Raw genomic sequence first — 15,127 nt, 5'->3', positions numbered from 1 at the left:
GTCAAAATTATAAAAAATGTTATACTTATTAATTCATCCAATTATTCATCTATTTATTCATTCTTTCTATCACAAACCACTTGGGTTTTACAATGTTTAATGTTCATGTATTGGATCCTTAGGACTTAATAATGAGTACCCCTGAAGAAGCATGCAATTATATTTTCAGGAAATATAAATTAGATGAAGTGAAAGTAAAGAAAGACTGTTGGTTCCTATACGAACAGTTCTTAATCACTAGCAGAAAAAAAATATTGTTTATTACTGCCTACATAGTATTATTTATTTTTAAGGTCCTTATACATTGTAAGCTTCATAAAGAAAAGAGCTTTATCTGTCTCATTCCTTTCTTTTTTCATAGAGCCCAGAAAATGATGAAGTATATAATGAAAATTGAGGTGACAGTTCAAATAAATAATTCTAATAGTTAATGCTTATAAAAAAGATGTATAAGTTATTAATTAAATACAAATATTTTTTTATTTTTTTAAATTTATGATGCATTAGTTTCCTATTATTGCTATAACAAATTACCACAAACTTAGTATCTAATAATAACACAGATTTATTCTTTTAAAGTTCTGGAAGTCAAAGGTCAAAAATGGGTTAGCAAGGATGCTTTCCTTTTAGAGGCTCTTAGCGAGAATCTTTCCTTACCTTTTCTAGCTTCAGAAGATACATTCTTTTCCTTGGCCTTCCGGCACTTTTTTTTTTTGTATTTTTCTGAAGCTGGAAATGGGGAGGCAGTCAGACAGACTCCCGCATGCGCCTGACCGGGATGCACCCAGCACGCCCACCAGGGGGTGATGCTTTGCCCATCCGGGGCATCGCTCTGTTGCAACCAGAGCCATTCTAGCACCTGAGGCAGAGGCCACAGAGCCATCCTCAGAGCCTGGGCCAACTTTGCTCCAGTGGAGCCTTGGCTGCGGGAGGGGAAGAGAGAGACAGAGAGGAAGGAGAGGGGGAGGAGTGGAGAAGCAGATGGGCGCTTCTCCTGTGTGCCCTTGCTGGGAATCGAAACCAGGACTCCTGCACGCCAGGTCGACGCTCTACTACTGAGCAAAGCGGCCAGGGCTCCTTCCGGCATTTTTAAAAACAACAATGCAGTATCTTTCAATCTCTCTCACTTTTATGTCCCGCTGACTTTTTTTCAGAATTTTAACCTCTTGCTTCCTTCTTATAAGGAACCCTGTGATTACAAGGGTCCACTTGAGTCATGTACCTATTTCAAGAGCTTTAACTAGATCACATCTGCAAAGCCTTATAACCACATAAAGAAATATACTCACAAGTCTAGCAATTATCTATGGACATCTTTGGGGAGCCATTACTTTGCCTTCTATATAGAATGTCTCTAAGGGATTAAAACAACTGTTGAATTTGAACTCTCAATGGGAACAGATATTTCTGTAGAATAGCTTGCTTTTCCATTGAACCTTATCATGTACCGGCTGCATATTCATTACTGTATGGTTTCTTTCTTTAAAAAGGTAACTTCATTTTTTCTTCTGAATGCTTGAAATCACAACTGGATAAAGCAGTTTAAAATCTCTAGTGCAGGTGTATTAACAATCTTACAGAGGCAGATTCTATAACCCCCCAACTCACAGAGGAGGAAATGTACACAGAAAAGTTTCTCTTCCACTGCTAGCTTTTAAATGATCTTAGAGAACCTGATCTTGTTTCTAAAATGCAAACTACCTGTCACCTCTTCCAACATTTGACACATTTATGTAATTCTTGCAATTTAAAACAATCATGTATACATCATCTTTTTGTCTTTACTATAGAAGTTTATGTAGCACATTCCATGCCTAAACATATTCCGAGGGATGCACACAAAAACGTGACAAACTGTCCTCAGATGAACTTTACTATCTAACTGAAACAAATACTAGACCCAAGTTAGTTGTAATTGGGCAAAGACTCACTTATTACCTGAATTCATGTGTCCCTACTTTAATAGGGAGTCTGTGAGTCTATCAGTATCTGGGTATCAATGCCCAGTTAGATTCCAAATCAGGATTTCTTAAGTGTTAAATATTGCTGTGTCTTCAAAGCATATGAACTTGAGTAAATAGCCAGTGGTCCCCTAAAGGGAGGGCAGGAGGAATAATTTTCATTATTCTTGTTCTAGAGTTCTAAGGTCCTTCTTCCCGAGGACCCAGCTTCTCCTTCCTAAGGAACCCCTTCTTCCAGATGATGGGTTTGAGGTCTGAAATTGGTTCAGATCAAAAGATTGTAACAATTAACTGAGGCTATAAATCAATAGCCTCTTCATAAACCATCCTTGACTGCACTGATTATTTTCATCCTGTCCTTCTTGACCATGCTCTATTCATCATCTTCTGAATGTTCCATGGTCAGACCTAGCAGGATATCACCTCAGCCTTGGTGCTCAATAATCACTGCATCAACTTGACTTCTGATATTTAAGTGCCAACACCTGGCCTCTATGTGTTGGTATCTCTCATGTTCAACACCACCAAATGCCCTGTTCTGTAGTGGCACGATGGACAACCTGCACTGGCATGCAGCGGAGAGGCCACCATGGAATGTTTTAAAGATAAAGGGATCCATCCTTCTCACCAGCACATGTTCTTATTTTTTGGTAATTCTGCTTCTAACATCTAAAAGCTGTGATTCAGAAATAGAAAATAGAGCACAAACTGGCTGAGATTTCAAAGAATCACCAGAAACTTTATACCTTAGTTCTGAAGTAAATATGGGGATTAAAAAAACAAAGCCAAAGTGAAAATATTAGGATGCAAACTTTGTGCTTTCTGGAACTCTGATTCTTAGCCTTAAGCCTCTTATTAAAATTGGCTGTGATTTCTAGAATTAATGAACAATTTATTATCTAGTGGTTAATTTTATATCTTATTAATATTTATTATTAGTATAGTATTTTGAATTTCTTTCTTATTTATGAATAGGTAATACAAATTGTCTTATTAAATTCAAAAGACAGAATTTATAATGAAAACTATGGGTCCTTCCACTTCGGATCTCACTCATGTTAGTAATTTTCATAAATTATTTTTATTTCCACAGAAGGCACATTATATACACTGCTTTGCACTTATTTTTTCATATTAAAATATATTTTTAAAGTTTTCTTTCTGTATTAGTATAGATAGACGTCAAATTATTTAATGATTACCTAGAATTCCACTACATGTCTGTACTAAACTTTATATTATCAATCTCTCCATTAAAAATAATGCTGCTTATTATGTTGTGATGGGCACAAAACATAATCAACAGTTCAAATGCTATAGAAATGTTTATCTGAAACCTATGTATTCTTATTGATCAATGTCACACTGTTAAAATTAATTTCTAAGTAAAATAGTAAAGTAGTACAACCATTATGGAAGAAAGTATGGTGGTTCCTCAAAAAACTGAAAATAGAACTACCTTATGACCCAGCAATCCCTCTACTGGGTATATAACCCAAAAACTCAGAAACATTGATACATAAAGACACATGCAGCCCCATGTTTATTGCAGCATTGTTCACAGTGGCCAAGACATGGAAATAACCAAAAAGCCCTTCAATAGAAGACTGGATAAAGAAGATGTGGCACATATACACTATGGAATACTACTCAGCCAAAGAAATGATGACATTGGATCATTTACAGCAAAATGGTGGGATCTTGATAACATTATACGGAGTGAAATAAGTAAATCAGAAAAAACCAAGAACTACATGATTCCATACATTGGTGGGACATAAAAACGAGACTAAGAGACATGGACAAGAGTGTGGTGTTAATGGGGGTGGGGGGAGCGAAGGAAGGAGAGGGGAAGGGGAGGGGGAGGGGCACAAAGAAAACTAGATAGAGGGTGACAGAGGACAATCTTACTTTGGGTGATGGGTATGCAACATAATTGAATGACAAGATAACTTGGACATGTTTTTTTTGAGTATATGTACCCTGATTTATTGATGTCACCCCATTAACATTAATCAAAATTTATATTAAAAAATTAGAAGACAAACAATGCTGCAATGGGTCTCACTTGTGTGTGTGTGTACATGCATGTGAGTCTATAATTAGGCAATGTATTTCCTAAAAGTTAACATGCAATATCAAGATATAAGTACATTAAAATGTAAGAAATATTAGGACAGTTTTTCAACAGAAGTTGTACAATTAACACTCCCTTATAAGTCTTTTTTCCCACATGTTTCTAACACAATTTGCTATAAAATTTATTGATTCTTGCCCTGGCCGGTTGGCTCAGTGGTAGAGTGTCAGCCTGGTGTGCAGGAGTCCCGGGTTTGATTCCTGGCCAGGGCACACAGGAGAAGTGCCCATTTGCTTCTCCACCCCTCCCCCTCTCCTTCTGCTCTGTCTTTCTCTTCCCCTCCCACAGCCGAGGCTCCATTGGAGCAAAGATGGCCCAGGCACTGAGGATGGCTCTGTGGCCTCTGCCTCAGGCGCTAGGATGGCTCTGGATGCAACAGAGCGATGCCCCAGAGGGGCAGAGCATCACCCCCTGGTGGCGTGCTGGGTGGATCCCGGTTGGGCGCATGCGAGAGTCTGTCTGACTGCCTCCCCATTTCCAGCTTTGGAAAAATGAAAAAAAAAAATTTACTGACTCTTGGTAATCTGAGGAGTGAAAAACTATATCTAGTAGTTTTTAGCTTATTTTTAAATTCTAAATAAGGCTGCGTATATTTTATTTCTTTCCTGTAAACTATCTATTCACTTATATTGAGTTTTATCTCTTTTGTAGTACTCAAATAAGTTAGCTCTTTTTCTGTGAAAGAGGTTGAAAATAGATTTTCAAAAGTGCTATTTGTCTGACCTTTTTTTTTAGCAAAAAAAATAGTTTATTTCAGTCTTATTCATTTTTATATGTATTCTATGTCTTCTGGGTTTTATGTTATGTTTAGAAAGGGCTTATAAGATTTTAAAAAATTATTTGAGATTTCCAAATTTTATGATTTCAATCTTCATGTTTAAATGTATAGTAAATCTGAAATTTACTTTGCCATACCATATATATGAGCTCTAATCTCTGTTTTCTTTAGTTGTCTATCAAGTTATTTTTGACAATTTATTCAACAGTTAATTATTTTTTACTGACTTGAAATAAAACCTTTAAGATAAATGCTTCTTCAAATTATCTGCTTCTATCTCTAGAGCATGTAAAACGTTCTATAGCTTCATCTGTATTGTTAGGGTTAGGGCTGCTCTGGTCTTATTAATGCAGCTCTAAAATAGGTTTTCATGTGGAGAGATGTGATTCCTCTTTTTTATTCTTAACTCTATCACCCTGACAATTATTAAAGCATTTGAAACATTTTAATTAAACTTGTCTGAAGGTAGAAGTCTACCTTTTTAAATTGAGGTACAATTGACATATAGCACTATGATAATTTCGTATATACAACACAATAATTCAGTATCTGTTTATACTGTAAAATTATCACAAAAACAAGTCTAGGTAACATTGATCACCCTACAAACTTACAGAATTTTTTTTTGCAATGAGAATGTTTTAAGATCTATCTTAGCAACTTCAGATATGCAATAGAGTATTAATAACTATAATCACCATGTTGTACACTACATACTTGTGACATTTATTTTACAACTGAAAGTTTGTTCCTATTGACTCCCTTCACTCATTTCACCTACCTTGTCCTTATAAAAACAATTTTTAAACCTCAGAATACATTAAAGTTATATTAAGGAAGAACTTATTTCAATATATATTAAGTGCCCAAAGGGAAATATTTTAGGTTTGGTGTGTCATACAGTGATTGTTGCAACTACTTCACTCTGCTGTTGTGGCATGAAAGCAGTTACAGATGATATGTAAGTAAATGGGCGTAGTGGTGTTCCCATAAAACTTTATTTACAATAACAGGCAGCTGGACAGATTTAACCTGTAGGCCAAAGTTTGCCAACTTCTGTAATACTTTCTTGGCTTTCTATTTAAATGAATAAAATTGACTCAATCTATCTAAGTATGTCAGGCACTGATATCTTAGTAGGCACTTTTTATGTTTAAAACTTTTGCGAATGAAACTTAAAAACATACACACCAAAAATAGGACAGAGCATATATGCTCATTCTACAATTTCATTAAAAAAAATGCTAATCCTACTTAAACAGTGAACTCAGAGCCTTCAGACCCATCCCAATTAGATTAGCAGGAATAGATAGGACTGCAGTGGCTTGATTGGCAAATGTGTCCAGGGCCTGTGATATAAAAGGAGTTTTACTCTTTTTAGTATTTTCAATCATACTTCTCAGATGATTTATCTCTGCCTTCATTTCATCAGCTTTCTTCTTAAATCCATTATTAAGAAATTCCTCTTGGGTCTAAAACAAAGGGTGTGGAGAGACAGAAATTTGCTTTTGAAAATTGTTAATTCTCAAGAGTAAGATTTTCTATGCAAGAATGTTATTAAATTTTCTTTATTTTATACATAAAAGTATTCTCTCTTATTAGATCATCAGAGGATAATATTTGAAGCAGACACTATCTTCTGGGTTAGACCTGAACAGTGAGAGGAAGGATACTTTTCAACCTTATTAATAATCACGCACCATTAGGGTCTTGCTCGGATACTAAGCCAGGCTTGAGGCAAATGCAATAATATGTTCCACAAAAGTATTGATTAGGTGGGAGACATCAGTCCACTTGCACAAATTTTCAGTCTACTTTGAATGGCCTGGTTCTCCATTTTGTGGCAACAATAGGAACATATAGCTGATCAAGAAATCTGATGTAAACACCTCTAGATGAGAAAAAAGAAAATTCCCCGAATGCTATGTGATGACTTAGGCAAACTATCCATAGCTGGAGCCAACTGACACTGGTTTAGAAGGTGTGGGTTCCCCGTATTTCTATGTCTGGACATATCTGGTAGTTTTAGGCAAGCATGAATCCAAATCAGGGTTTTTGCTGGTAGTAGCTTCTTGATAATTGACAGCGATCTTGATAAAGTACCCTGCTGGTGCTTATATTAAAAACACCAGGTTGGAATATCTACTTGATAATCTAAAAAACCTTGTTTAATTAGGGCTCCATGAGATCATCCTAGAAACGAACTACTGTAGCAACTCAAACATTGCAGAGGCGATTTATATTCGTCAAGGACTTGGAGGAGCCAAGGTCACCTTGGACTCCTGAGAGTCTCAGTGTGGAGCAAAACTCAGAGGCCTTTAGGAAAGCCAGGATTCAGTACTTCTGGTGAATCAAATGCACTAAATAGCAGCAGTGGTTCTCTTTTAAATTTTCCTTTAATTTTCACCCATTCCATTCTTATTAACCAGGGCGATGACCATCAGCAACTACTGAGGCCAGGGCCGGCCTTACCTTCAGCTTGTGTTCCAGTGTCTTCGTCTGTTCTCTCAGAGCCTCGTCTCTTTCCCACTCCAGCTTCTCTCTCAGTTGGACCATGTTTTCCTGAAGGCTTCTATTTTGTGCCTCCATCTGCTGCTGCTGCTCCCAGTGTTTCTGTCTCAGCCACTCCTTCTCCATCTCAGCTGCCTCCTTCCTGGCCCGCTCCTCTGCCCCAGGGAGGTGTTAGAAAGAGAAGAAAGTAAAAGATCAGGCCTGAACTCTACCATCTTGAGATCAGAAAGCAAATCAGATTTGAAAGAGAGGATGAGGAATCTCAGATTTCACCTGATTACGGCTACACCATCAAGAGCTGCTTTGAGAATGTGATAGGAAAGGCCTTTGGATCTGCCTGATGTATAACCACAGCTGTGCTTGTTACTTTCAAATTTGGCAGAAGAAGGGCAACTTTGGTGTTTTGGAAAAATCTTCACGTGATCTGTCAGAGGGCACTGCAGGGACCTACCCCCCCCCCCCCTACTGAGAGTTGGGTTGTGCCCCATACCTTCTATGGCCTTCTGCCCTTGGGTCAGGGTTCTATCTGCCTGCAGGATGGATTTCTCTATTGGCATCTGTGACTGCAGGAAGTCTTGGAAGACTTCTTTTGCCTGAGGAACCAAGAAGAAATGAAGAACTTGGAGTTCCTCTGAGGAGATTTGTTCTGTGCAAACAAGTCTATTCATGTCATTTTTACTTTTTATTTAAAATGCTCCAAAGTGTCCAAGCCCCTTACTGTGGACAGAGACTTTGTATATCTTCTTCCAGCCCCTCTTCCAACAGTAGTTGTCTCCACATGCCCTTCCTTTCAGCCAGTCAGAATTATGTGCAGTTGTAAAAACCCATAATCTCTTGATGCTTTTATGTATTTGCATGTTTACTTGGGGTACTTCCCTTTGGATAACTTCTCAACCTGGACAACATGTACACATACTTCAAAATTTACATCCCTGTCCTCTTCTGGCAGGTTTTATAGACTATATGTCTAATGTGAAATGCAGACTCTAATCTATACTGCTGTTCTCTCTAGCCACTTGCTAGAAGTATGACTTGAAGCAAGTTATATAACCTGCTTTCTAATTCACATCTATAAAAAAATGTGGGCAATAAAGGTAAGTGCTTCATAACATTTTTTTGGAAGACTAAATAAAATTTTAAGAGAAAGAGATTAACACTCTGCCTACAGGGATTAGCAGTTCAATATGTTAATTGTATTTTTACTATTACATTTATTACCATTACCAGTGCACACCAGGGTCACAGGTTTGTGTTATCACTCTATGTAACTGTCGATTAATTTGGTTCTCTCTCTCATGTTGATCAGCTGTGAGTACAAAATTCAGACATTCCATCACAGATACTCAACACTTAGTACACTAAATTTCATATTGCTGGATGGAGAAATAATTATTTCTCTTCTGTATCTTGTGGATCTCACAAATCCATACTCAGCTTTTAGAATAAACATTTCTTCTCTCTTCAGTGAGAAAGAGCAAACATTCAGCTTGAAAGCTAAACAGTCATGCTATCCCCATGATCTCATATTACCCACAAGGCTACTGTGCTCTCAGATTTTCAGGCGTGCCTCTTGACCTTCATCTGTGGGATCCCCATGCTCCCCTCCTTCCTCACCTTCACTCCTTTCTTGGGTACTTCCCAATAGCGCCGTTCAATCCTTTCCTTTGCTCTCCTGTAGTTCTCGTGCCCTCTGGGAACAGAGAAATTTCCCTCCGAAATAGCATCCATTAGAGCCATTGAAAGCTGATCCAGTGTATTCTGGCAGTATTTAACAGAAGCCTCTTCATTCTTCTGCAAGAAACTCTCTTTTTTATTCTTTATGATTTCCTGCAAGAGAAATGTAAACAGGAATCATCAGTCAAAAGGAACAGAGGAGATAAAATTCTGAAGAATCTATTAGTTGGATACTCTTAAGAATACTTATTGGTCCAATGTATTAGTTGGTCCTCTTAAGAATGTACTTATTGATCAATACCCTGTTAAATTTAATTTTCTAAATAAAAGTAAAAAAAAGAAACAAAGAAAAAGTATCCTAAGTAGAGCAGCAAACCAATGTAGCAATAATCAAGAGATTTATTTCTAACTCTGAAAACTCTCTGCAAGACCCTGCTAAAGCTTCTTAACCTTCCTGGGCCTCAGCTTCCTCTGTGAAATGTTGAGATTGCATATATATACTTTGTGGTTCCCAGCAACTGTACCATTCTGTAATTTTTATCTTCAATAACAATCATACAACCAGAAATACTATAAATAATTACATGGTAAGAGAGTCTGTCTAAGGAAACAGTGTCTAGGAGTAGGAGTGCATATATCCAGAGAGCAGCCAGCTCGGGAATGACTTTCGGGGATTATGAAATCATGCCACACTTCACTAAAGAAGACACTGATGCTGATTTTGCTTGCGAGATCTTTAATAACGTTCTCCAGTTTGAGGAAAAAGAAGTAAATATAGTTCTCTAGAATTCTCCCTCTCAGGAGAATTCAGACTACTTTAGTCTGAAGAAGAGATGAGCTATGAAATAAATATGTAGACCGGCAGGCATCATCCGAGAAGGGCGAGAATAAGGAGGACAAATGCTAAGACAAAGTACCATAAGCTTCTTCTGGAACTCCCTCTGGTCATCCTTGAAGGAGTTCTCCATGAAGATTGCAATGGCTTCCCTCTCACAGGCCATGTGCACATCCAGCAGCTCCTGGAGCGTGTCTGTGGGGAAGCTCACTCGCTGCGCCATCTGCTGGCTGTAGTGCTCGGCTGCCTTCTGCACAGCCGCTGAGTTCTCAATCTGGGCCAGAGTTGTCACTGCGTTCTCCAAACAAGGCACTGATCCTTTGTTGATGGTATCCACGTAAGTCACTACTAGAGTCCCCAACCCTGTAAGAAACAGAGAATAGGGTTCAATGCCAATTTATACTCAGTGAGATCCAAGATTCTGAGATCACAATTCTGAAACTACACACACACATGCACACACACCTACTTATTTCTATCATCACTTTAATTTGCACATTTACTCACTATTCCTGTATTCTCCAGGCCATCATATTAAACAAATGTTAAATTCCTACCCTCATCTAACATAATCAGAAGTTTCTGTGAATAATTCTTACACATTACACAGATAAAGGAAAAATAAACTACACAGATAAAGAAGAAGGATAGTTTTGATAATAATCATTCTTAATTCTTAAGCTTTCAATAGATTTTTAAATACTCAGATATGTATTTTGGACTAAAATAACCTCCCAAGAAGAGTCTTTGAGGAAAACACTTAATATATAGGAATTCCCCTGAAAATACAATGTACTTTGTTTTTATTCCTAGTTCATGGTTTTATTATCAGTGATGGCTTCTTCTTAAATGTGGGACTCCAGGGTATATCAGTGATAATATTTGGAAAGGAATTTGTTAATACCATAGCAAAAGACACATACATATTTCTCTTTGGAGTATGAATATTATAAATACACATTTTTATGTAAAATAAAACTACTAAAAATCATGTATTATAAATAGTTAACCCATATTAGACCATCAGAAATATGGCTTTGTAAAAGGACACTCACGGTTCCCAGTAACTTGGACTCCTTCCCTGAGGGTCTTAGTCCTTGCATGGGTGAAGATGTAATTACAGAAGTTTTCCGATTGTTTCCGGAACTTAGGATCCAGTTGACTTTCCAAAATATTATCAATATGGGCTAGGAGCTCTGTTTCTTTTGTTGGCCGGTCAAAGACAAAACACTTCCGTTTTGGAAAAAAATGCCTGATACACTCCTTAAGTATGTTGGAACTTTTAGCTTTGGGATTTAGACCTGGAGTAAATGAAAAACACAGTTACAGTCAGCATGGTCCTGGTACAAGGCAGCAAAGATTTTTATGAATGGGATTGTTGATCATTGGAGACTTTTATACTCACTGAATTTCTTTAACATAGTCTTACAAATTATAAAATAAATTCATATGAATGACAAATTACTGGAGAGAAATTTTAGGACACATCTACCTGAGGGAAAAAATTATGGCTCATATCCACAAAACCAAACATGGTAACTGATCTATTAGATGTTTATCAAATGAGTGATGGTCAAATATCAATTTCTGATATACTTCAATCAATGTTGGAAGTAGTAAACTGTAGGAACAAAAATGCGGAGGAGCTACAAAGATAATGGAGGAATGATTAACATAGGACATAGGACACCTTGTTCAGTTAAGAAAAACTTCATTGACTGAATTTGCATACTACAAATAAGATTAGCTATTTGTTTTATATAGAAAGTCTGAAAGCTACACACTACCTAAATGTAATTTGAAAAAGTCATCAGTACTCCAGAAATACTTTGGTTTTGCCAAACAATCACTTACTTAAATACAATTATTTGAAATAATTTATTAACTTAAAATAATGACACAGTGAATAAATATGTTAGTACAGGGGTTCCCAAACTACGGCCCACGGGCCACATGCGGCCCCCTGAGGCCATTTATCTGGCCCCCGCCGCACTTCTGGAAGGGTACCTCTTTCATTGGTGGTCAGTGAGAGGAGCATAGTTCCCATTGAAATATTGGTCAGTTTGTTGATTTAAATTTACTTGTTCTTTATTTTAAATATTGTATTTGTTCCCGTTTTGTTTTTTTACTTTAAAATAAGATATGTGCAGTGTGCATAGGAATTTGTTCATAGTTTTTTTTATAGTCTGGCCCTCCAATGGTCTGAGGGACAGTGAACTGGCCCCCTGTGTAAAAAGTTTGGGGACCCCTGTGTTAGCATAAAAAGAGGACATAGGCCCTGGCCAGTTGGCTCAGTGGTAGAGCGTCGGCCTGGCGTGCAGAAGTCCTGGGATCGATTCCCGGCCAGGGCACACAGGAGAAGCGCCCATCTGCTTCTCCACCCCTCCCACAGCCGAGGCTCCATTGGAGCAAAGATGGCCCGGGTGCTGGGGATGGCTCCTTGGCCTCTGCCCCAGGCGTAGAGTGGCTCTGGTCACGGCAGAGTGACGTCCCGGAAGGGCAGAGCATCGCCCCCTGGTGGGCAGAGCGTCCCCCTGGTAGGTGTGCCGGGTGGATTCCGGTAGGGCGCATGCGGGAGTCTGTCTGACTGTCTCTCCCAGTTTCTAGCTTCAGAAAAATATAAAAAAAAGAGGACATACTGAGGGAAGTTAAATGAAAAAACTGGCTATTGTAAGAAATTATAAAAATGTTGTTCTAGTTCAAGATGGCGATGTAAGTGTCTTTGGTCACTTCCCAAAGACACACCGAATCTACAGCTACATATGGTAACAACTTCTTCTGAGGTGAAAAACAAAACCTAAAAACTGGTGGAGCAGTCCCCTCACATCTGGCAAATGAGAGGGAAACCACATTGAAGTAGGTAGGAGAAGCTGAGACACAGTATCACCTGAAAACCCACCCCAGGCACAGCCACTCACAGTCTGGGAAGAACCCAAATCCTGGAGATTCTCTCTGAAGAATAAAGTGTTTGTGTTCCAAGTTTTAAGACCAGCACCTGAGATGAGCCTCCAAAACATCTGGCTTTGAAAATCAATAGGCCTTATCCCTACTAGACCCATGGGGCTAAGGTGAGCTCTTAAAAGGCTCACGTGCAGACTCATCCATTCCAGGACTCAGTGCAGAAACAAATCTTAGAAAACACTTTGAAAAAGAATTATTTGCTAATTTTAAAGTATTAGTCTAAATGGCAGGGGGCTGCTGGGATACTCTGGAGATGGAGGATCGTGGGTGCCATCTTCCTGTTCTCTAACACCTTTAGCCTAAGGGGCAGGCTTCTGATTTGGCACACTTACAGGGGACTATTGAGGTGGTCTCGAGAAATGAGCACAATTTTTATACTCTATCTTTATTTTATTCTAGCTCACTGGTATCTTCAAGAAAGGACCCTATACCTTGTCATGTGTCCTGATTTCTGTGGTTGTTCTCAGGAGACACCTCTACAGCTCCTGGCTCTGTTTCCCAGTGTGTCTTATACTTGCGGGTTCCACAGGACTGTAACCAAGGGAGAAAGTGTTCTTAAACAACTACTACCCCCAAGACAGAGCCAAAGGAAGCAGACTCAGGAGCTCAGTCTTTCTGTGAAAGATACCTATTGGTTTACCTTCACATCTGCAGCTTGAGGGGCAGGTTTCTAATTAAACAAACATATAAGGGTCTGCTGTAATCTTCTCCAGAGACCTCTGAGGACAGGCACTATCTTCATGCTGTTACTCTGCCCCATTCCAGAGCACCAGTATCTCTTGGAAGGGAGTTCTTATTTGGGTTCCATGCCCCAATTTTTATATTTAGTACCCCAGTTTTTGTGGCTGCCACCCAGGCGTACTTCTTGATTGCTTAGACCCATTATCCACAAGTGCTTGTGTTCCTGGGTCCCATGAGACTGTACAAATAAGGCCACCACCCCCAAAATAGTACACAGACATCAGGTTAAAACACAGCCCCAGTTGTTTTTTGTTTTGTTTTTGTTTTTTAAAGTCCCACTAGCTTGTCTTGGAGTTTTGGCCATAAGGGCAGAAATCAAGTTTAGCTCAATTAAAGGATATGGAGTTGCTTTCAGGGAACATAGATTGGGGGACACCATCTTTGCAGTCTGTCTCTGCCTTGCTAGATCTTACCAGCATCTCCCAGAAAGGAGCTTATACATTTGTCACGAGCCCCAATTTTTGTGACTGCTGCCCAGATCATCAGGCTTTGGTGGCTTATGAGGCTTATGCTTTTGTTCTCATAAGACTATATATTTATTTGCATACTTTTGGGTATTATTCTTAAGTGGGAAGCAGGGAGGTGGAGAGACAGACTCCTGCGTGCACCTGACCGTAATCCACCTGCCAAGCCCAGTAGGGGGCCAGGTCTGCCCATCTGGGGCTATTGCTCCATTGCAACCCGAGCCATGTTAGTGCCCGAGGCATGGCCATGGTGCCATCTTCAGTGCCTGAGCCCACTTGCTCCAGTGGAGCCTTGGCTGCAGGAGGGGAAGGGAGAGAAAAAGAGAGACAGAGAAGAGGAGAGGAGAGGGGTAGAGAAGCAGATGGTCACTTCTCCTGTGTGCCCTGATCAGAAATCAAACCTGGGACATCCACATGCTGGGCCAATGTCACCACTGAGCTAACCAGCTAGGGCCTATTTATTTGCATTTAAAAAAAATCTTCTGCCTGCAGATATGACTTCTAATCAATCTGAATCTAGGTGCAGTTTTCCTTTTGGGTCAAAGAGAGATCATATCACACCCTAAACTAATGAGTGTGACAATAAAACAAAATAAGCTTCTGGGAATCACAGAGGCTTGAGAAACAAGCAAGAGTTAGGGTAGGGCTGAACAATAAGGCTCATATTCTATACAAGGCCACTACTTAATGAACAGGATGGGTGGTCGTTTCATCTAAAGCATGGTAGTCAACGTGGTCCCTACCGCCCACCATTGGGCTTTCCAGCTTTCATGGTGGGTGATAGTAAGTTGTTTTATAAAGATTTATTCTGCTAAACTTAGCAAAAATCCAACATAAAGTACTTGGTAAGTAATTATTATTATATGCTTTAACTTGCTGTAATTCTGCTTTATAAATTTTATAAAGTAAAGTTACTTTCCTACTTTATAAATCACCATTACTGTGGAATTAGTGGGTGGTTAGAAAATTTTACTACTAACAGAGATCCAAAAGTGGGTGGTAGGTATAAAAAGGTTGACTATCCCTGATCTAAGACCTAGAAACCAATAAGAGAATTAAGCAAGA

At 38.9% G+C, this 15,127-nt stretch overlaps 1 protein-coding gene across 4 annotated transcripts in view; it reads right to left on the bottom strand.

The window, feature by feature from the left end:
* Window positions 1-15,127, bottom strand: part of LOC136330949 (guanylate-binding protein 6-like) — an 88,851-nt gene that overhangs the window by 28,195 nt on the left and 45,529 nt on the right. For 2 of the 4 annotated variants that reach the window (XM_066268600.1, XM_066268599.1), the window contains exons 6-11: window positions 10,952-11,197; window positions 9,979-10,259; window positions 9,002-9,214; window positions 7,878-7,980; window positions 7,349-7,542; window positions 6,273-6,348 (exon numbers count right to left, since the gene is read on the bottom strand). In XM_066268600.1, coding sequence (XP_066124697.1) covers window positions 6,273-6,348; window positions 7,349-7,542; window positions 7,878-7,980; window positions 9,002-9,214; window positions 9,979-10,259; window positions 10,952-11,197 — 1,113 coding nt within the window. Of the gene's footprint in view, window positions 1-3,481; window positions 6,349-7,348; window positions 7,543-7,877; window positions 7,981-9,001; window positions 9,215-9,978; window positions 10,260-10,951; window positions 11,198-15,127 lie in introns of those variants that run through there. The other 2 variants (XM_066268601.1, XM_066268598.1) reach the window with 1 other exon arrangement.

This window comes from Saccopteryx bilineata, chromosome 3 (assembly GCF_036850765.1).
Source record: "Saccopteryx bilineata isolate mSacBil1 chromosome 3, mSacBil1_pri_phased_curated, whole genome shotgun sequence".
In the NCBI taxonomy this organism is placed as follows: Eukaryota; Metazoa; Chordata; class Mammalia; order Chiroptera; family Emballonuridae; genus Saccopteryx; species Saccopteryx bilineata.
Note: the sequence above shows the minus strand (reverse complement) of the source record. Positions and strands in the feature narration are given on the sequence as shown.